The sequence below is a fragment of the Centroberyx affinis genome, unplaced genomic scaffold, assembly GCF_046629955.1.
Source record: "Centroberyx affinis isolate AG114_WGS23_722 - 3 ecotype Tasmania unplaced genomic scaffold, CSIRO-AGI_Caff_v1 ptg000984l_1, whole genome shotgun sequence".
In the NCBI taxonomy this organism is placed as follows: Eukaryota; Metazoa; Chordata; class Actinopteri; order Beryciformes; family Berycidae; genus Centroberyx; species Centroberyx affinis.
Genome location: NW_027279551.1, coordinates 97,379 through 117,539, shown reverse-complemented (window position 1 = coordinate 117,539; position 20,161 = coordinate 97,379). Strand labels below are relative to the sequence as shown.

At 41.4% G+C, this 20,161-nt stretch overlaps 1 protein-coding gene and 18 non-coding genes across 19 annotated transcripts; 1 reads left to right on the top strand and 18 right to left on the bottom strand.

The window, feature by feature from the left end:
* Positions 1 to 326: 326 nt before the first annotated feature.
* Positions 327 to 467, bottom strand: LOC139646389 (U4 spliceosomal RNA). Its single transcript, XR_011695284.1, has one exon. It is a non-coding gene; the product is annotated as a U4 spliceosomal RNA (small nuclear RNA).
* Positions 468 to 1,103: 636 nt separating this feature from the next.
* On the bottom strand, positions 1,104 to 1,244 carry LOC139646387 (U4 spliceosomal RNA). Its single transcript, XR_011695282.1, has one exon. It is a non-coding gene; the product is annotated as a U4 spliceosomal RNA (small nuclear RNA).
* Positions 1,245 to 1,880: 636 nt separating this feature from the next.
* On the bottom strand, positions 1,881 to 2,021 carry LOC139646399 (U4 spliceosomal RNA). The gene has a single exon (XR_011695294.1). It is a non-coding gene; the product is annotated as a U4 spliceosomal RNA (small nuclear RNA).
* A 636-nt stretch (positions 2,022 to 2,657) lies between these two features.
* Positions 2,658 to 2,798, bottom strand: LOC139646386 (U4 spliceosomal RNA). Its single transcript, XR_011695281.1, has one exon. It is a non-coding gene; the product is annotated as a U4 spliceosomal RNA (small nuclear RNA).
* A 636-nt stretch (positions 2,799 to 3,434) lies between these two features.
* On the bottom strand, positions 3,435 to 3,575 carry LOC139646385 (U4 spliceosomal RNA). Its single transcript, XR_011695280.1, has one exon. It is a non-coding gene; the product is annotated as a U4 spliceosomal RNA (small nuclear RNA).
* Positions 3,576 to 4,211: 636 nt separating this feature from the next.
* LOC139646388 (U4 spliceosomal RNA) lies at positions 4,212 to 4,352 on the bottom strand. The gene has a single exon (XR_011695283.1). It is a non-coding gene; the product is annotated as a U4 spliceosomal RNA (small nuclear RNA).
* Positions 4,353 to 4,988: 636 nt separating this feature from the next.
* LOC139646384 (U4 spliceosomal RNA) lies at positions 4,989 to 5,129 on the bottom strand. The gene has a single exon (XR_011695279.1). It is a non-coding gene; the product is annotated as a U4 spliceosomal RNA (small nuclear RNA).
* A 636-nt stretch (positions 5,130 to 5,765) lies between these two features.
* On the bottom strand, positions 5,766 to 5,906 carry LOC139646383 (U4 spliceosomal RNA). The gene has a single exon (XR_011695278.1). It is a non-coding gene; the product is annotated as a U4 spliceosomal RNA (small nuclear RNA).
* Positions 5,907 to 6,542: 636 nt separating this feature from the next.
* LOC139646376 (U4 spliceosomal RNA) lies at positions 6,543 to 6,683 on the bottom strand. The gene has a single exon (XR_011695272.1). It is a non-coding gene; the product is annotated as a U4 spliceosomal RNA (small nuclear RNA).
* A 636-nt stretch (positions 6,684 to 7,319) lies between these two features.
* LOC139646382 (U4 spliceosomal RNA) lies at positions 7,320 to 7,460 on the bottom strand. Its single transcript, XR_011695277.1, has one exon. It is a non-coding gene; the product is annotated as a U4 spliceosomal RNA (small nuclear RNA).
* Positions 7,461 to 8,096: 636 nt separating this feature from the next.
* Positions 8,097 to 8,237, bottom strand: LOC139646381 (U4 spliceosomal RNA). The gene has a single exon (XR_011695276.1). It is a non-coding gene; the product is annotated as a U4 spliceosomal RNA (small nuclear RNA).
* Positions 8,238 to 8,873: 636 nt separating this feature from the next.
* On the bottom strand, positions 8,874 to 9,014 carry LOC139646416 (U4 spliceosomal RNA). Its single transcript, XR_011695309.1, has one exon. It is a non-coding gene; the product is annotated as a U4 spliceosomal RNA (small nuclear RNA).
* A 636-nt stretch (positions 9,015 to 9,650) lies between these two features.
* Positions 9,651 to 9,791, bottom strand: LOC139646380 (U4 spliceosomal RNA). The gene has a single exon (XR_011695275.1). It is a non-coding gene; the product is annotated as a U4 spliceosomal RNA (small nuclear RNA).
* Positions 9,792 to 10,427: 636 nt separating this feature from the next.
* Positions 10,428 to 10,568, bottom strand: LOC139646379 (U4 spliceosomal RNA). Its single transcript, XR_011695274.1, has one exon. It is a non-coding gene; the product is annotated as a U4 spliceosomal RNA (small nuclear RNA).
* A 636-nt stretch (positions 10,569 to 11,204) lies between these two features.
* Positions 11,205 to 11,345, bottom strand: LOC139646378 (U4 spliceosomal RNA). Its single transcript, XR_011695273.1, has one exon. It is a non-coding gene; the product is annotated as a U4 spliceosomal RNA (small nuclear RNA).
* Positions 11,346 to 11,981: 636 nt separating this feature from the next.
* Positions 11,982 to 12,122, bottom strand: LOC139646412 (U4 spliceosomal RNA). Its single transcript, XR_011695306.1, has one exon. It is a non-coding gene; the product is annotated as a U4 spliceosomal RNA (small nuclear RNA).
* A 636-nt stretch (positions 12,123 to 12,758) lies between these two features.
* Positions 12,759 to 12,899, bottom strand: LOC139646406 (U4 spliceosomal RNA). Its single transcript, XR_011695300.1, has one exon. It is a non-coding gene; the product is annotated as a U4 spliceosomal RNA (small nuclear RNA).
* A 643-nt stretch (positions 12,900 to 13,542) lies between these two features.
* LOC139646414 (U4 spliceosomal RNA) lies at positions 13,543 to 13,682 on the bottom strand. The gene has a single exon (XR_011695308.1). It is a non-coding gene; the product is annotated as a U4 spliceosomal RNA (small nuclear RNA).
* Positions 13,683 to 16,852: 3,170 nt separating this feature from the next.
* On the top strand, positions 16,853 to 19,304 carry gdf7 (growth differentiation factor 7). The gene is made up of 3 exons (XM_071522398.1): positions 16,853 to 17,177; positions 18,274 to 18,879; positions 18,916 to 19,304. The coding sequence occupies exons 1-3, from the start codon at positions 16,853 to 16,855 to the stop codon at positions 19,302 to 19,304; spliced, it is 1,320 nt and encodes a 439-aa protein (XP_071378499.1).
* Positions 19,305 to 20,161: the final 857 nt, after the last annotated feature.

Below are 20,161 nucleotides of genomic sequence, written 5' to 3'. Positions count from 1 at the left end.
AGGGAAAAGTCTGTCGGGACAGCAACAAACAACGCTATTATGTTTGACATTTTCAGACCATTATTCAAATCAAGTTAAACAGTGCCCCTACTGGGTGGGATTAGTAAAAGTAATCCGTTTTTTGCAGAACTTGAAGGCGAAACTCCCGCTGCTATGTGACCCCATTGTGGAAACTTTAACCTGGGTCTGTCACTAACAATCAAATGTTTCTTGTTTTTGTTGGGGGTAACCAGAACGGTTGGAATCTTTCAATCCGCGATACCGGCAAAAGCTATGGGTCCCCATGATTATGGTTAAGAAGATTCACATTGAAACAACGTATATAGTCTCCTTGGAGACTAGCAAAAATTGCCATGGCTGACTGTATTTCAAGTCATCCTGGCGGGGTATTGGGTTAAGTTTTCAACCAGCAATAATCACGTCTCAGCAGACCTTCATAGACTACGATATTGCCTCTGCGAAAGGATGCTGTTTAGCATTTACATGTTTGATCTGGGCTCGGTCTCACATCCACAACACACATGGCGCATTTCTAAATTCTTACTGGGTGTACTTTTTAGTCAAGTACAACATTTGATGATGCAAGCATGATCAGAGTGTGCTATCTTTGAATAACGAGTTCAAAGTTCAATTAGAAATGAAGTGTAAAATAATAAAGAGGATTAGTTGAGGTTACAATCGAATGTACATGCAAAGCATTCTGGGTAATGTGAAGACAGACACCCATAGTTTGCAAGCTCAAGCTGCACTACTTGCTATGCAACCCAATGCATGGCAAGGGAAAAGTCTGTCGGGACAGCAACAAACAACGCTATTATGTTTGACATTTTCAGACCATTATTCAAATCAAGTTAAACAGTGCCCCTACTGGGTGGGATTAGTAAAAGTAATCCGTTTTTTGCAGAACTTGAAGGCGAAACTCCCGCTGCTATGTGACCCCATTGTGGAAACTTTAACCTGGGTCTGTCACTAACAATCAAATGTTTCTTGTTTTTGTTGGGGGTAACCAGAACGGTTGGAATCTTTCAATCCGCGATACCGGCAAAAGCTATGGGTCCCCATGATTATGGTTAAGAAGATTCACATTGAAACGACGTATATAGTCTCCTTGGAGACTAGCAAAAATTGCCATGGCTGACTGTATTTCAAGTCATCCTGGCGGGGTATTGGGTTAAGTTTTCAACCAGCAATAATCACGTCTCAGCAGACCTTCATAGACTACGATATTGCCTCTGCGAAAGGATGCTGTTTAGCATTTACATGTTTGATCTGGGCTCGGTCTCACATCCACAACACACATGGCGCATTTCTAAATTCTTACTGGGTGTACTTTTTAGTCAAGTACAACATTTGATGATGCAAGCATGATCAGAGTGTGCTATCTTTGAATAACGAGTTCAAAGTTCAATTAGAAATGAAGTGTAAAATAATAAAGAGGATTAGTTGAGGTTACAATCGAATGTACATGCAAAGCATTCTGGGTAATGTGAAGACAGACACCCATAGTTTGCAAGCTCAAGCTGCACTACTTGCTATGCAACCCAATGCATGGCAAGGGAAAAGTCTGTCGGGACAGCAACAAACAACGCTATTATGTTTGACATTTTCAGACCATTATTCAAATCAAGTTAAACAGTGCCCCTACTGGGTGGGATTAGTAAAAGTAATCCGTTTTTTGCAGAACTTGAAGGCGAAACTCCCGCTGCTATGTGACCCCATTGTGGAAACTTTAACCTGGGTCTGTCACTAACAATCAAATGTTTCTTGTTTTTGTTGGGGGTAACCAGAACGGTTGGAATCTTTCAATCCGCGATACCGGCAAAAGCTATGGGTCCCCATGATTATGGTTAAGAAGATTCACATTGAAACAACGTATATAGTCTCCTTGGAGACTAGCAAAAATTGCCATGGCTGACTGTATTTCAAGTCATCCTGGCGGGGTATTGGGTTAAGTTTTCAACCAGCAATAATCACGTCTCAGCAGAACTTCATAGACTACGATATTGCCTCTGCGAAAGGATGCTGTTTAGCATTTACATGTTTGATCTGGGCTCGGTCTCACATCCACAACACACATGGCGCATTTCTAAATTCTTACTGGGTGTACTTTTTAGTCAAGTACAACATTTGATGATGCAAGCATGATCAGAGTGTGCTATCTTTGAATAACGAGTTCAAAGTTCAATTAGAAATGAAGTGTAAAATAATAAAGAGGATTAGTTGAGGTTACAATCGAATGTACATGCAAAGCATTCTGGGTAATGTGAAGACAGACACCCATAGTTTGCAAGCTCAAGCTGCACTACTTGCTATGCAACCCAATGCATGGCAAGGGAAAAGTCTGTCGGGACAGCAACAAACAACGCTATTATGTTTGACATTTTCAGACCATTATTCAAATCAAGTTAAACAGTGCCCCTACTGGGTGGGATTAGTAAAAGTAATCCGTTTTTTGCAGAACTTGAAGGCGAAACTCCCGCTGCTATGTGACCCCATTGTGGAAACTTTAACCTGGGTCTGTCACTAACAATCAAATGTTTCTTGTTTTTGTTGGGGGTAACCAGAACGGTTGGAATCTTTCAATCCGCGATACCGGCAAAAGCTATGGGTCCCCATGATTATGGTTAAGAAGATTCACATTGAAACGACGTATATAGTCTCCTTGGAGACTAGCAAAAATTGCCATGGCTGACTGTATTTCAAGTCATCCTGGCGGGGTATTGGGTTAAGTTTTCAACCAGCAATAATCACGTCTCAGCAGACCTTCATAGACTACGATATTGCCTCTGCGAAAGGATGCTGTTTAGCATTTACATGTTTGATCTGGGCTCGGTCTCACATCCACAACACACATGGCGCATTTCTAAATTCTTACTGGGTGTACTTTTTAGTCAAGTACAACATTTGATGATGCAAGCATGATCAGAGTGTGCTATCTTTGAATAACGAGTTCAAAGTTCAATTAGAAATGAAGTGTAAAATAATAAAGAGGATTAGTTGAGGTTACAATCGAATGTACATGCAAAGCATTCTGGGTAATGTGAAGACAGACACCCATAGTTTGCAAGCTCAAGCTGCACTACTTGCTATGCAACCCAATGCATGGCAAGGGAAAAGTCTGTCGGGACAGCAACAAACAACGCTATTATGTTTGACATTTTCAGACCATTATTCAAATCAAGTTAAACAGTGCCCCTACTGGGTGGGATTAGTAAAAGTAATCCGTTTTTTGCAGAACTTGAAGGCGAAACTCCCGCTGCTATGTGACCCCATTGTGGAAACTTTAACCTGGGTCTGTCACTAACAATCAAATGTTTCTTGTTTTTGTTGGGGGTAACCAGAACGGTTGGAATCTTTCAATCCGCGATACCGGCAAAAGCTATGGGTCTCCATGATTATGGTTAAGAAGATTCACATTGAAACGACGTATATAGTCTCCTTGGAGACTAGCAAAAATTGCCATGGCTGACTGTATTTCAAGTCATCCTGGCGGGGTATTGGGTTAAGTTTTCAACCAGCAATAATCACGTCTCAGCAGACCTTCATAGACTACGATATTGCCTCTGCGAAAGGATGCTGTTTAGCATTTACATGTTTGATCTGGGCTCGGTCTCACATCCACAACACACATGGCGCATTTCTAAATTCTTACTGGGTGTACTTTTTAGTCAAGTACAACATTTGATGATGCAAGCATGATCAGAGTGTGCTATCTTTGAATAACGAGTTCAAAGTTCAATTAGAAATGAAGTGTAAAATAATAAAGAGGATTAGTTGAGGTTACAATCGAATGTACATGCAAAGCATTCTGGGTAATGTGAAGACAGACACCCATAGTTTGCAAGCTCAAGCTGCACTACTTGCTATGCAACCCAATGCATGGCAAGGGAAAAGTCTGTCGGGACAGCAACAAACAACGCTATTATGTTTGACATTTTCAGACCATTATTCAAATCAAGTTAAACAGTGCCCCTACTGGGTGGGATTAGTAAAAGTAATCCGTTTTTTGCAGAACTTGAAGGCGAAACTCCCGCTGCTATGTGACCCCATTGTGGAAACTTTAACCTGGGTCTGTCACTAACAATCAAATGTTTCTTGTTTTTGTTGGGGGTAACCAGAACGGTTGGAATCTTTCAATCCGCGATACCGGCAAAAGCTATGGGTCCCCATGATTATGGTTAAGAAGATTCACATTGAAACAACGTATATAGTCTCCTTGGAGACTAGCAAAAATTGCCATGGCTGACTGTATTTCAAGTCATCCTGGCGGGGTATTGGGTTAAGTTTTCAACCAGCAATAATCACGTCTCAGCAGAACTTCATAGACTACGATATTGCCTCTGCGAAAGGATGCTGTTTAGCATTTACATGTTTGATCTGGGCTCGGTCTCACATCCACAACACACATGGCGCATTTCTAAATTCTTACTGGGTGTACTTTTTAGTCAAGTACAACATTTGATGATGCAAGCATGATCAGAGTGTGCTATCTTTGAATAACGAGTTCAAAGTTCAATTAGAAATGAAGTGTAAAATAATAAAGAGGATTAGTTGAGGTTACAATCGAATGTACATGCAAAGCATTCTGGGTAATGTGAAGACAGACACCCATAGTTTGCAAGCTCAAGCTGCACTACTTGCTATGCAACCCAATGCATGGCAAGGGAAAAGTCTGTCGGGACAGCAACAAACAACGCTATTATGTTTGACATTTTCAGACCATTATTCAAATCAAGTTAAACAGTGCCCCTACTGGGTGGGATTAGTAAAAGTAATCCGTTTTTTGCAGAACTTGAAGGCGAAACTCCCGCTGCTATGTGACCCCATTGTGGAAACTTTAACCTGGGTCTGTCACTAACAATCAAATGTTTCTTGTTTTTGTTGGGGGTAACCAGAACGGTTGGAATCTTTCAATCCGCGATACCGGCAAAAGCTATGGGTCCCCATGATTATGGTTAAGAAGATTCACATTGAAACAACGTATATAGTCTCCTTGGAGACTAGCAAAAATTGCCATGGCTGACTGTATTTCAAGTCATCCTGGCGGGGTATTGGGTTAAGTTTTCAACCAGCAATAATCACGTCTCAGCAGACCTTCATAGACTACGATATTGCCTCTGCGAAAGGATGCTGTTTAGCATTTACATGTTTGATCTGGGCTCGGTCTCACATCCACAACACACATGGCGCATTTCTAAATTCTTACTGGGTGTACTTTTTAGTCAAGTACAACATTTGATGATGCAAGCATGATCAGAGTGTGCTATCTTTGAATAACGAGTTCAAAGTTCAATTAGAAATGAAGTGTAAAATAATAAAGAGGATTAGTTGAGGTTACAATCGAATGTACATGCAAAGCATTCTGGGTAATGTGAAGACAGACACCCATAGTTTGCAAGCTCAAGCTGCACTACTTGCTATGCAACCCAATGCATGGCAAGGGAAAAGTCTGTCGGGACAGCAACAAACAACGCTATTATGTTTGACATTTTCAGACCATTATTCAAATCAAGTTAAACAGTGCCCCTACTGGGTGGGATTAGTAAAAGTAATCCGTTTTTTGCAGAACTTGAAGGCGAAACTCCCGCTGCTATGTGACCCCATTGTGGAAACTTTAACCTGGGTCTGTCACTAACAATCAAATGTTTCTTGTTTTTGTTGGGGGTAACCAGAACGGTTGGAATCTTTCAATCCGCGATACCGGCAAAAGCTATGGGTCCCCATGATTATGGTTAAGAAGATTCACATTGAAACGACGTATATAGTCTCCTTGGAGACTAGCAAAAATTGCCATGGCTGACTGTATTTCAAGTCATCCTGGCGGGGTATTGGGTTAAGTTTTCAACCAGCAATAATCACGTCTCAGCAGACCTTCATAGACTACGATATTGCCTCTGCGAAAGGATGCTGTTTAGCATTTACATGTTTGATCTGGGCTCGGTCTCACATCCACAACACACATGGCGCATTTCTAAATTCTTACTGGGTGTACTTTTTAGTCAAGTACAACATTTGATGATGCAAGCATGATCAGAGTGTGCTATCTTTGAATAACGAGTTCAAAGTTCAATTAGAAATGAAGTGTAAAATAATAAAGAGGATTAGTTGAGGTTACAATCGAATGTACATGCAAAGCATTCTGGGTAATGTGAAGACAGACACCCATAGTTTGCAAGCTCAAGCTGCACTACTTGCTATGCAACCCAATGCATGGCAAGGGAAAAGTCTGTCGGGACAGCAACAAACAACGCTATTATGTTTGACATTTTCAGACCATTATTCAAATCAAGTTAAACAGTGCCCCTACTGGGTGGGATTAGTAAAAGTAATCCGTTTTTTGCAGAACTTGAAGGCGAAACTCCCGCTGCTATGTGACCCCATTGTGGAAACTTTAACCTGGGTCTGTCACTAACAATCAAATGTTTCTTGTTTTTGTTGGGGGTAACCAGAACGGTTGGAATCTTTCAATCCGCGATACCGGCAAAAGCTATGGGTCCCCATGATTATGGTTAAGAAGATTCACATTGAAACAACGTATATAGTCTCCTTGGAGACTAGCAAAAATTGCCATGGCTGACTGTATTTCAAGTCATCCTGGCGGGGTATTGGGTTAAGTTTTCAACCAGCAATAATCACGTCTCAGCAGAACTTCATAGACTACGATATTGCCTCTGCGAAAGGATGCTGTTTAGCATTTACATGTTTGATCTGGGCTCGGTCTCACATCCACAACACACATGGCGCATTTCTAAATTCTTACTGGGTGTACTTTTTAGTCAAGTACAACATTTGATGATGCAAGCATGATCAGAGTGTGCTATCTTTGAATAACGAGTTCAAAGTTCAATTAGAAATGAAGTGTAAAATAATAAAGAGGATTAGTTGAGGTTACAATCGAATGTACATGCAAAGCATTCTGGGTAATGTGAAGACAGACACCCATAGTTTGCAAGCTCAAGCTGCACTACTTGCTATGCAACCCAATGCATGGCAAGGGAAAAGTCTGTCGGGACAGCAACAAACAACGCTATTATGTTTGACATTTTCAGACCATTATTCAAATCAAGTTAAACAGTGCCCCTACTGGGTGGGATTAGTAAAAGTAATCCGTTTTTTGCAGAACTTGAAGGCGAAACTCCCGCTGCTATGTGACCCCATTGTGGAAACTTTAACCTGGGTCTGTCACTAACAATCAAATGTTTCTTGTTTTTGTTGGGGGTAACCAGAACGGTTGGAATCTTTCAATCCGCGATACCGGCAAAAGCTATGGGTCCCCATGATTATGGTTAAGAAGATTCACATTGAAACAACGTATATAGTCTCCTTGGAGACTAGCAAAAATTGCCATGGCTGACTGTATTTCAAGTCATCCTGGCGGGGTATTGGGTTAAGTTTTCAACCAGCAATAATCACGTCTCAGCAGACCTTCATAGACTACGATATTGCCTCTGCGAAAGGATGCTGTTTAGCATTTACATGTTTGATCTGGGCTCGGTCTCACATCCACAACACACATGGCGCATTTCTAAATTCTTACTGGGTGTACTTTTTAGTCAAGTACAACATTTGATGATGCAAGCATGATCAGAGTGTGCTATCTTTGAATAACGAGTTCAAAGTTCAATTAGAAATGAAGTGTAAAATAATAAAGAGGATTAGTTGAGGTTACAATCGAATGTACATGCAAAGCATTCTGGGTAATGTGAAGACAGACACCCATAGTTTGCAAGCTCAAGCTGCACTACTTGCTATGCAACCCAATGCATGGCAAGGGAAAAGTCTGTCGGGACAGCAACAAACAACGCTATTATGTTTGACATTTTCAGACCATTATTCAAATCAAGTTAAACAGTGCCCCTACTGGGTGGGATTAGTAAAAGTAATCCGTTTTTTGCAGAACTTGAAGGCGAAACTCCCGCTGCTATGTGACCCCATTGTGGAAACTTTAACCTGGGTCTGTCACTAACAATCAAATGTTTCTTGTTTTTGTTGGGGGTAACCAGAACGGTTGGAATCTTTCAATCCGCGACACCGGCAAAAGCTATGGGTCCCCATGATTATGGTTAAGAAGATTCACATTGAAACAACGTATATAGTCTCCTTGGAGACTAGCAAAAATTGCCATGGCTGACTGTATTTCAAGTCATCCTGGCGGGGTATTGGGTTAAGTTTTCAACCAGCAATAATCACGTCTCAGCAGACCTTCATAGACTACGATATTGCCTCTGCGAAAGGATGCTGTTTAGCATTTACATGTTTGATCTGGGCTCGGTCTCACATCCACAACACACATGGCGCATTTCTAAATTCTTACTGGGTGTACTTTTTAGTCAAGTACAACATTTGATGATGCAAGCATGATCAGAGTGTGCTATCTTTGAATAACGAGTTCAAAGTTCAATTAGAAATGAAGTGTAAAATAATAAAGAGGATTAGTTGAGGTTACAATCGAATGTACATGCAAAGCATTCTGGGTAATGTGAAGACAGACACCCATAGTTTGCAAGCTCAAGCTGCACTACTTGCTATGCAACCCAATGCATGGCAAGGGAAAAGTCTGTCGGGACAGCAACAAACAACGCTATTATGTTTGACATTTTCAGACCATTATTCAAATCAAGTTAAACAGTGCCCCTACTGGGTGGGATTAGTAAAAGTAATCCGTTTTTTGCAGAACTTGAAGGCGAAACTCCCGCTGCTATGTGACCCCATTGTGGAAACTTTAACCTGGGTCTGTCACTAACAATCAAATGTTTCTTGTTTTTGTTGGGGGTAACCAGAACGGTTGGAATCTTTCAATCCGCGATACCGGCAAAAGCTATGGGTCCCCATGATTATGGTTAAGAAGATTCACATTGAAACAACGTATATAATCTCCTTGGAGACTAGCAAAAATTGCCATGGCTGACTGTATTTCAAGTCATCCTGGCGGGGTATTGGGTTAAGTTTTCAACCAGCAATAATCACGTCTCAGCAGACCTTCATAGACTACGATATTGCCTCTGCGAAAAGATGCTGTTTAGCATTTACATGTTTGATCTGGGCTCGGTCTCACATCCACAACACACATGGCGCATTTCTAAATTCTTACTGGGTGTACTTTTTAGTCAAGTACAACATTTGATGATGCAAGCATGATCAGAGTGTGCTATCTTTGAATAACGAGTTCAAAGTTCAATTAGAAATGAAGTGTAAAATAATAAAGAGGATTAGTTGAGGTTACAATCGAATGTACATGCAAAGCATTCTGGGTAATGTGAAGACAGACACCCATAGTTTGCAAGCTCAAGCTGCACTACTTGCTATGCAACCCAACGCATGGCAAGGGAAAAGTCTGTCGGGACAGCAACAAACAACGCTATTATGTTTGACATTTTCAGACCATTATTCAAATCAAGTTAAACAGTGCCCCTACTGGGTGGGATTAGTAAAAGTAATCCGTTTTTTGCAGAACTTGAAGGCGAAACTCCCGCTGCTATGTGACCCCATTGTGGAAACTTTAACCTGGGTCTGTCACTAACAATCAAATGTTTCTTGTTTTTGTTGGGGGTAACCAGAACGGTTGGAATCTTTCAATCCGCGATACCAGCAAAAGCTATGGGTCCCCATGATTATGGTTAAGAAGATTCACATTGAAACAACGTATATAGTCTCCTTGGAGACTAGCAAAAATTGCCATGGCTGACTGTATTTCAAGTCATCCTGGCGGGGTATTGGGTTAAGTTTTCAACCAGCAATAATCACGTCTCAGCAGACCTTCATAGACTACGATATTGCCTCTGCGAAAGGATGCTGTTTAGCATTTACATGTTTGATCTGGGCTCGGTCTCACATCCACAACACACATGGCGCATTTCTAAATTCTTACTGGGTGTACTTTTTAGTCAAGTACAACATTTGATGATGCAAGCATGATCAGAGTGTGCTATCTTTGAATAACGAGTTCAAAGTTCAATTAGAAATGAAGTGTAAAATAATAAAGAGGATTAGTTGAGGTTACAATCGAATGTACATGCAAAGCATTCTGGGTAATGTGAAGACAGACACCCATAGTTTGCAAGCTCAAGCTGCACTACTTGCTATGCAACCCAATGCATGGCAAGGGAAAAGTCTGTCGGGACAGCAACAAACAACGCTATTATGTTTGACATTTTCAGACCATTATTCAAATCAAGTTAAACAGTGCCCCTACTGGGTGGGATTAGTAAAAGTAATCCGTTTTTTGCAGAACTTGAAGGCGAAACTCCCGCTGCTATGTGACCCCATTGTGGAAACTTTAACCTGGGTCTGTCACTAACAATCAAATGTTTCTTGTTTTTGTTGGGGGTAACCAGAACGGTTGGAATCTTTCAATCCGCGATACCGGCAAAAGCTATGGGTCCCCATGATTATGGTTAAGAAGATTCACATTGAAACAACGTATATAGTCTCCTTGGAGACTAGCAAAAATTGCCATGGCTGACTGTATTTCAAGTCATCCTGGCGGGGTATTGGGTTAAGTTTTCAACCAGCAATAATCACGTCTCAGCAGACCTTCATAGACTACGATATTGCCTCTGCGAAAGGATGCTGTTTAGCATTTACATGTTTGATCTGGGCTCGGTCTCACATCCACAACACACATGGCGCATTTCTAAATTCTTACTGGGTGTACTTTTTAGTCAAGTACAACATTTGATGATGCAAGCATGATCAGAGTGTGCTATCTTTGAATAACGAGTTCAAAGTTCAATTAGAAATGAAGTGTAAAATAATAAAGAGGATTAGTTGAGGTTACAATCGAATGTACATGCAAAGCATTCTGGGTAATGTGAAGACAGACACCCATAGTTTGCAAGCTCAAGCTGCACTACTTGCTATGCAACCCAATGCATGGCAAGGGAAAAGTCTGTCGGGACAGCAACAAACAACGCTATTATGTTTGACATTTTCAGACCATTATTCAAATCAAGTTAAACAGTGCCCCTACTGGGTGGGATTAGTAAAAGTAATCCGTTTTTTGCAGAACTTGAAGGCGAAACTCCCGCTGCTATGTGACCCCATTGTGGAAACTTTAACCTGGGTCTGTCACTAACAATCAAATGTTTCTTGTTTTTGTTGGGGGTAACCAGAACGGTTGGAATCTTTCAATCCGCGACACCGGCAAAAGCTATGGGTCCCCATGATTATGGTTAAGAAGATTCACATTGAAACAACGTATATAGTCTCCTTGGAGACTAGCAAAAATTGCCATGGCTGACTGTATTTCAAGTCATCCTGGCGGGGTATTGGGTTAAGTTTTCAACCAGCAATAATCACGTCTCAGCAGACCTTCATAGACTACGATATTGCCTCTGCGAAAGGATGCTGTTTAGCATTTACATGTTTGATCTGGGCTCGGTCTCACATCCACAACACACATGGCGCATTTCTAAATTCTTACTGGGTGTACTTTTTAGTCAAGTACAACATTTGATGATGCAAGCATGATCAGAGTGTGCTATCTTTGAATAACGAGTTCAAAGTTCAATTAGAAATGAAGTGTAAAATAATAAAGAGGATTAGTTGAGGTTACAATCGAATGTACATGCAAAGCATTCTGGGTAATGTGAAGACAGACACCCATAGTTTGCAAGCTCAAGCTGCACTACTTGCTATGCAACCCAATGCATGGCAAGGGAAAAGTCTGTCGGGACAGCAACAAACAACGCTATTATGTTTGACATTTTCAGACCATTATTCAAATCAAGTTAAACAGTGCCCCTACTGGGTGGGATTAGTAAAAGTAATCCGTTTTTTGCAGAACTTGAAGGCGAAACTCCCGCTGCTATGTGACCCCATTGTGGAAACTTTAACCTGGGTCTGTCACTAACAATCAAATGTTTCTTGTTTTTGTTGGGGGTAACCAGAACGGTTGGAGTCTTTCAATCCGCGATACCGGCAAAAGCTATGGGTCCCCATGATTATGGTTAAGAAGATTCACATTGAAACAACGTATATAGTCTCCTTGGAGACTAGCAAAAATTGCCATGGCTGACTGTATTTCAAGTCATCCTGGCGGGATATTGGGTTAAGTTTTCAACCAGCAATAATCACGTCTCAGCAGACCTTCATAGACTACGATATTGCCTCTGCGAAAGAATGCTGTTTAGCATTTACATGTTTGATCTGGGCTCGGTCTCACATCCACAACACACATGGCGCATTTCTAAATTCTTACTGGGTGTACTTTTTAGTCAAGTACAACATTTGATGATGCAAGCATGATCAGAGTGTGCTATCTTTGAATAACGAGTTCAAAGTTCAATTAGAAATGAAGTGTAAAATAATAAAGAGGATTAGTTGAGGTTACAATCGAATGTACATGCAAAGCATTCTGGGTAATGTGAAGACAGACACCCATAGTTTGCAAGCTCAAGCTGCACTACTTGCTATGCAACCCAATGCATGGCAAGGGAAAAGTCTGTCGGGACAGCAACAAACAACGCTATTGTGTTTGACATTTTCAGACCATTATTCAAATCAAGTTAAACAGTGCCCCTACTGGGTGGGATTAGTAAAAGTAATCCGTTTTTTGCAGAACTTGAAGGCGAAACTCCCGCTGCTATGTGACCCCATTGTGGAAACTTTAACCTGGGTCTGTCACTAACAATCAAATGTTTCTTGTTTTTGTTGGGGGTAACCAGAACGGTTGGAATCTTTCAATCCGCGATACCGGTAAAAGCTATGGGTCCTCATGATTATGGTTAAGAAGATTCACATTGAAACAACGTATATAGTCTCCTTGGAGACTAGCAAAAATTGCCATGGCTGACTGTATTTCAAGTCATCCTGGCGGGGTATGGGGTTAAGTTTTCAACCAGCAATAATCACGTCTCAGCAGACCTTCATAGACTACGATATTGCCTCTGCGAAAGGATGCTGTTTAGCATTTACATGTTTGATCTGGGCTCGGTCTCACATCCACAACACACATGGCGCATTTCTAAATTCTTACTGGGTGTACTTTTTAGTCAAGTACAACATTTGATGATGCAAGCATGATCAGAGTGTGCTATCTTTGAATAACGAGTTCAAAGTTCAATTAGAAATGAAGTGTAAAATAATAAAGAGGATTAGTTGAGGTTACAATCGAATGTACATGCAAAGCATTCTGGGTAATGTGAAGACAGACACCCATAGTTTGCAAGCTCAAGCTGCACTACTTGCTATGCAACCCAATGCATGGCAAGGGAAAAGTCTGTCGGGACAGCAACAAACAACGCTATTATGTTTGACATTTTCAGACCATTATTCAAATCAAGTTAAACAGTGCCCCTACTGGGTGGGATTAGTAAAAGTAATCCGTTTGGGAAATATTCAGTTCTGCGGAACTTGAAGGCAAAAGTCCCACTGCTATATGAGCGCATTGCGGAAATGTATCAATTAAATTAACTCAGTGTTTTTGTATTTCTTTGGGGGGGTAACTAGGAACGGGTAGACACTCTAAACCTGCAAACTCAGCAGAAGCTAAGGGTCCATGACTATGGTTAAGAATATTCTCATTGGAACAACATATTTAGTTCCCTTAGAGATTAGTAAAAATTGCCATGGTTGACTGTATTTCAAGTCATCCTAGCGGGGTATTGGGTTAAGTTTTCAACCAGCAATAATCACGTCTCAGTAGACCTTCATAGACTACGATATTGCCTCTGCGAAAGAATACTGTCAAGTAGTCACATGTTTGATCTGGACTTGCTCTCACATGCACAACAGTAGTACAACATTTTATGACACAAACATGGCCGTGTCCACCCAAACGTGTGCTATCTTTCAACAGCGAGTTCAAACTTCAATTAGAAATCAAATGAAGTGTAACATAATGAAGAAGTTAAGAATATTCACATTGGCACAACTTATGTAGTCTCCTTGGAGACTAGCAACAAGACTAGGTCAAAACCTAGCATATGGCTGGACTGTGTATGGGTGTGCCACATGCCACGGCTGACCAATGGTGTAACTAACTCTGCTGTAGACTGTGAATATACAGAATAATAGTCCATACATCCATACTGATTTCCGTTCCAGCATGTCCCGTCTCCTCTCTCCGCCGCTGTCCTCTCCACCGCGCCCACGGCCCGCATTGGTCCTCCTGATCCAAGCCCCGGTCGCTCTGGTACCCATTGGTGCCGAAAACGCCGGTCGCCGGGAACAAATCAGCGCCCAGCTATCGGCACTGGCTGGAACCATGCCCCCAGGAAACTCCGGGAAGCGTTGGCAGTAAGCCCTTGGCGGGCTGAAACCTCCATGCTTGTCTGTGTCTTTCTCTCCGCTGACAGAACAGAGGGCTGTCAGGTGGACTGAGCTCGCGCATATGCATCAAAATAAACGGCAATATGATATAATTGTATAGATTTTACTTTAGCTTCAGTTAGCTTTAGTTAGCTTCAGCTTACATGCATGATATTGGTCAGTCTGCTTACTGTGTGGGAGAAACGAGCTCCCGATCTAAGCGGTGAAACAAGATGGTGGAGAAAACGAAACTTAAATTTCTGGCTCTGTGATCCTATGATGTGCCATGGCCGACCAATGGTGTAACTTCATCACTCAGTCAGTGACAGACATTCGCGTTTATAGGGCTGGCCCCGCTGTTGCGGTCCAGCCAAAAAATTTGCAGCACACTACTGAATGATGCGCATCAGAGGGGGTTTACCTGCGTATACCCTGCACTACACCGCTGGGGAACAGCAACAATGACAGGATGCGAAGCAACGACAATACACTGGCGACAATACACTGGCAACAATACATATATATATATACATATTTCAAGTGAAGATTTTTTTGTTGCTTGTATCTTCAAGCAGCATTTTGTAACATTTTTATGAGCAACAGAGCAACTACTTTTGTGAAAGCACATCTTGACTATCTTTTTGTTCTTTTTAAGACCACTGGGAGGCTCCAAAATATCTTACAATATGCCAGAACAAAGATTGTAGAAAGTTGTCCTTGTATCAACTAAACTGCATTGGTTTTTCTTTTTTGGAATAAACATTCATATTTTATCAAATATATTCACATGCAAGAAACCTGCAAGCCACTATTTTGGCAACCTTTTTCTGTAACAGGGAGTTAGTCTATTCACCAAAAAGGGCAAAGGCACATAGTACAGGTTTGACATTGAAAACTGAGAAAATTGGTAATTATCATGCTGGCTTGTATAAAATGACCTATAAATGCCGTCTCATTAATAGGGAAATGGCCTGAAATTATAGTAGCCTAACTACTATTAAATCCCTGAATGACAAGAACACAGAAAGATAGAAGTAAGCTTGAAATGCTGTGCAGTATAATTTTCCGTTAAAAGCATGCATCTTGTGAGTTTAGCTCCATCAGACTGTGAGACAGTCCTGCATTATAAATGGATAAATGTTACCAAAATAATATAAATGGACAAATGGTAGCCTACCCAAAATAGTACCCCACTTGCTAGAACAATATGTGCTCAAGGCTAATCTGACACTCACTTTTAAAATTATAATTATTTCACTACAAAGCTCACATGTAAATACCTCTTTAAAATAATCCTAAATCACAAATGAAGATGCTGTTGTCAGATGGCAGAAGATGCGATGCTGCATAGTGATGGCAGTGATGACAGTGATAACGATAAGCTAAGTGTTTTCTTGCCGTGCCTATAGCCTGTAGGTTCTGTCCCAAGACTGTACACACCAAAATGCTGTCATCATCTGAGATTCTAATAAGATTCTTTCCTCAAAACAAGCTTGCAAATAATCTATGAAATCAACCATATATGCCACAGGTGATTAAAAAAAGAGTTGCTAAGACTAAAATACTGACAAAGGTTATTTTAAGCCCAGACAGTTTTCAAAAGTTTAAAATCGACGTTGTCTCTGTCATGCTCTGTTCCTCACTATATAAAGCGCTAGCACACTTGTTTGGACACACTTGCTTTTCAAAGAAACATGTATGACCATTTCCAAGGCAGCTCAGTTTCTTATCAAAAATACGAAAGACCTATTATGAGTGAGTTAAGTCCTCTCTGGACTGTTTCTCATGAACACTATGCTCATTTTTCAGCATCCACTTGCAGCACAAATATTGTCATCCTGATGCCATGACACATGCCAAATTCTACACACTTGCTTGTCCTCACTTGGTGTCACCATCTACCCTCTGAAAAAGGCAAGCTTTGAATTTCCATGCTATACAGTGGACTTTTTTGTCTAGCTGCACAGCCAGTATAATGAGGTCCTGACTAAGAATTACATAAGCATTCATTATTAGAAAGTCACCAAATCATCATTAGAATTAGATAGCAGACAGTGATATAAAAAATTTAACTGGTCTTTCAGGTGCTTAATCATGCAAGCAGCATGATATATAGGCCTAAATCAAAACAATTCTTGGGACTAACATTTTCCAGTTGTAAGTGATTGCAACAATTATGACACGTTACAATGGGGAATATAAAGTTGGGCAGTTAATCAAGAGCTTAGATGTCTGTAAAATCCTACTTACTGTATGTGGAGTTAATGGCAACATCAGTAGTTCCACTTTGTTGTCCACAGTGCTTTTGTTTTTTCCCAATGAGTAGTTTTTTTTTAATTTTTTAAATCTCCTATTGTATGGTAATTGCATGGCAAGTACCACACCTTGCCATACACAGTTGACGCCCATGCCATTTGGACTACTGCCACTGACTTGGGTATGGTTTCTCGCTGGCGGGGGCGCTGTGTACCTGTACACGTATCACGGCTCAAATGTAGATGGAGTCAACGATAATATCCCTCAGTCAATCTAAAGAGCAAAGGGGAGTTTCCGAGCTCACAAACTCACCCGGCGCTTTTTATTTCACTCCAGATCTCTGCAAATGGATCCGACAAAGACTGTGGCCTCTCTGCTCTGGTTTGCTGTCTGTGTTGGGTCGAAGTATAATGAAGCCTGGGAGCTTGGATCACTGCAGCACACCTCCGACCCGGCTGGACCCATCTCCCACCTGGCCGAGAACAGCAGGGATGGGGAAACACATGGGCTGGACAGTGAATATCGGTCGGCGAATAGCACGGTGGCTCTCCACGATTACATGCTGTTTTTATACCGGACACTCTCCAAAATTCAACCAAGGGACAATGATAGTGTTTTACGTCCCGCGGGATTTGCAAATACAGTGACGAGTTCTGTGGACCAAGGAAAAGGTGGGAGGACATCCTAAATGATTTTCTTTGAGCATTTTAAAGAAGTATCTGCGTGAGAAAAAATTATTGCAGTTCTCCTGTTTTAATTAAGATTGCCCTAGAATTAGTTTAGATAGGCTTAATTTTCATTCAAACGCTCTGCCCAGGCTTAGCGGACGGCTATTGATCTAAAATGTTACATGTTAAACAAGACAAGTGTTCTTTGAGTCGATAGTATCCTTTATTAGGACACCTATTACCCTCCATTACTATCTCTGTGTTTTCATTCCAAACTAAACGCCAAGCGCTCCAAGTTCAATTGTAGGGTTTCTCACCTGCTGGCATGGGCGTCAAGTATGGTCAAGTGTAGCACTCTGAAGTGAGTCAAAATGTGATCATGGTGTGTTCGTCATCATTATCATCATGGAGAGCAAATATCAAGCAAAAAATAGCCAGAAATATATTTGGAAGCCATATCGAGAAAAAAAAAAGTCACATCAAGGGAGCATTCAGGATCAACGTTCTCTCTAAGCTGATCGTTTGGTGGCCTAACCTGTGAAGGTGTTTGGTACTTGTGACAATGAGGCGGAATTATCTTCCATAAGTGACGTTCATAGCCATAGTTAAAAATAAAAAAATAAAAAATTAAAGTCAGCCTCAAAAGGTTTGTATGGAGTTGTAGAAATGTTTTTAGAAAAGTGCCAGAGAGAGCTGGAAGCACCCTGGGAGGGGAGATAATTGAAGAAATTGGAGTATTAAGTTAAGATTTATTGTTTCTAAACAATGAAAAAACACTGCCTTTCATTTTTTTTTCAATTAGATTGAGCTATTGAATATATTCTTCTTCTTTGAATCCATCTTCTCCATCAGGTCTATTTTATTTTGTTACTTATAGGTTATGCATTTTTGTACCATTATCCCTCTTGTTGAGTTTGTAATTTTTTGTTTGTAGTCTTTACTATTTTGTTTCATTGGTAGTTTTTATATGCCCTTTGGCAATTTGTTTTTTAATCAAGTGAAAGTTAACTAACTCATGTCTCTCATATGTTTCACTGGGATTACATATGGACAAATATAAACATGGATGACAAGTCTATGCTCCCCTCCTCATCCACAGACCAACCATCTTGGGAGAGTGGTCAGCGTTACATCTTTGACCTGTCTAGCCTGGCCAGCATGGACGACTTGGTGGAGGCAGAGCTGAGAATCCTCAGGAAACCCCCAGTAGATCTTCTACCTGTGCTAATAAATGGTGGAAATCTTTATAACATCCTTCTGTACTCCTGCTCTCCCGAGGGGACCTCTGGGAGACAGCTTCTGGACTCCAGAACTGTGGAGGTTTTGGATGGCGGTCTCCCCAGGTGGGAGGTGTTTGATGTCTGGGCCAGCTTGAAGGCCCGCCTGAGAGACTCCAGAGATCCACCGCAGGCCTGCTTCCACCTCCTGGCCGTGTCCGAACTTACCAACGAGGTGGCTGACCCCCTGTCCCTGGGGCTGGGCCGCCACGCTCGACCGCCACAGGAGAGGGCCTTGCTGGTGGCTTTCTCACGTGCCAGCAGGAGTGACAATCTGTTCAGAGAGATCATGGAGAAGATGAAGAATGTGGCAGGTGGCTTTGGGCTCCCCAAGCCTCTCAAACCTATTCTAAATATAGTCACTCATCAAAAAAAGCACCGCCGGCACCGTCGAACAGCCTCATCCAAACGATCGTCTGGCGGTGCTGGTGGGGGAGGCATGGGAGGAGGAGCAGCAGCAGGAGGAGGAGGAGGAGGAGGAGGAGGAGGAGGAGCTGGTGGTGGCACTGGGGGGAAAAATGGGTCTGGCCGTAGGAGGAGCCGCTGCAGCCGCAAGCCCCTTCACGTGAACTTCAAAGATCTGGGCTGGGACGACTGGATCATCGCCCCTCTGGACTACGAGGCGTTCTACTGCGAGGGAATGTGCGACTTCCCGCTGCGCTCCCACCTGGAGCCCACAAACCATGCCATCATCCAAACGCTCATGAACTCCATGGACCCAGACGTCAGCCCACCTAGCTGCTGTGTTCCCTCCAAGCTTAGTCCCATCAGCATCCTCTACATTGACTCAGGCAACAATGTGGTATATAAGCAATATGAGGATATGGTGGTGGAGAGCTGTGGGTGCAGGTAGCAGACAAAAAAGCTGGTTCCCAAATTGCAAGCAAGCACAACACTTTTATATTACTATTATTTGTTTAATGGACAGATTTTGGGATCTTAAGCCAAAATGCAATGCTACATTTAATCATTCTAAATCCATCTACTCCCAGTATAAAAATAGAAGGTTAGAACTTTCTATGTTTACAGAGCACTAGAATGTAAACCTTGTTATGTTTTGTGTTTCTTAAAGGAATAGTTCACTCCAAAATGAAAATTTAGTTAATTAACTATTCACCTCCATCTCTGCCTTCTTCCGAACTATTCCTTTAAGTTGCAGCCGCTCTTCTGTAATGGGAACAAACTGCATACAAATCTTACTTGAGATTGCATTTTCCAACACCATCACAGATGATCAGACAAAATTGCAGTGTTAGCTGAGATAAGCACTGACCTTACCCTCTAGAAAATTAGTTGACCAATCCATGCCAGAAAAATCATATATCATCATACCATCAGCCGCTGCCACCTAGGAAGGTCTTTAGATTGATGTTTGTACCTCAGATTTGCCTTATAGTTATAGGAATAAAATGTGCTGAAAGTCAAAGCTTGTTAGACATATACTTTTTTTGGGTATTTATTATGCACTAGATGTTGCTGAAATATGGCACATTGTTGTTTGGACATTCCAGTTTCCACATTTACTGTGGTAGCAAAAAATAAATCATCAATGTTAAATTATCTGACAATTTTGTTTATGCTACTTATCTGTAGATTGTTTGATGAAACTAGCTGCTCCCTTTAAAGTGTGTATTGACTCTATAACAGCATCCACATGTTATTCCTTTTGTCTTAGACAGCTTGATTAGACAATCAGTATTTTCAACATGG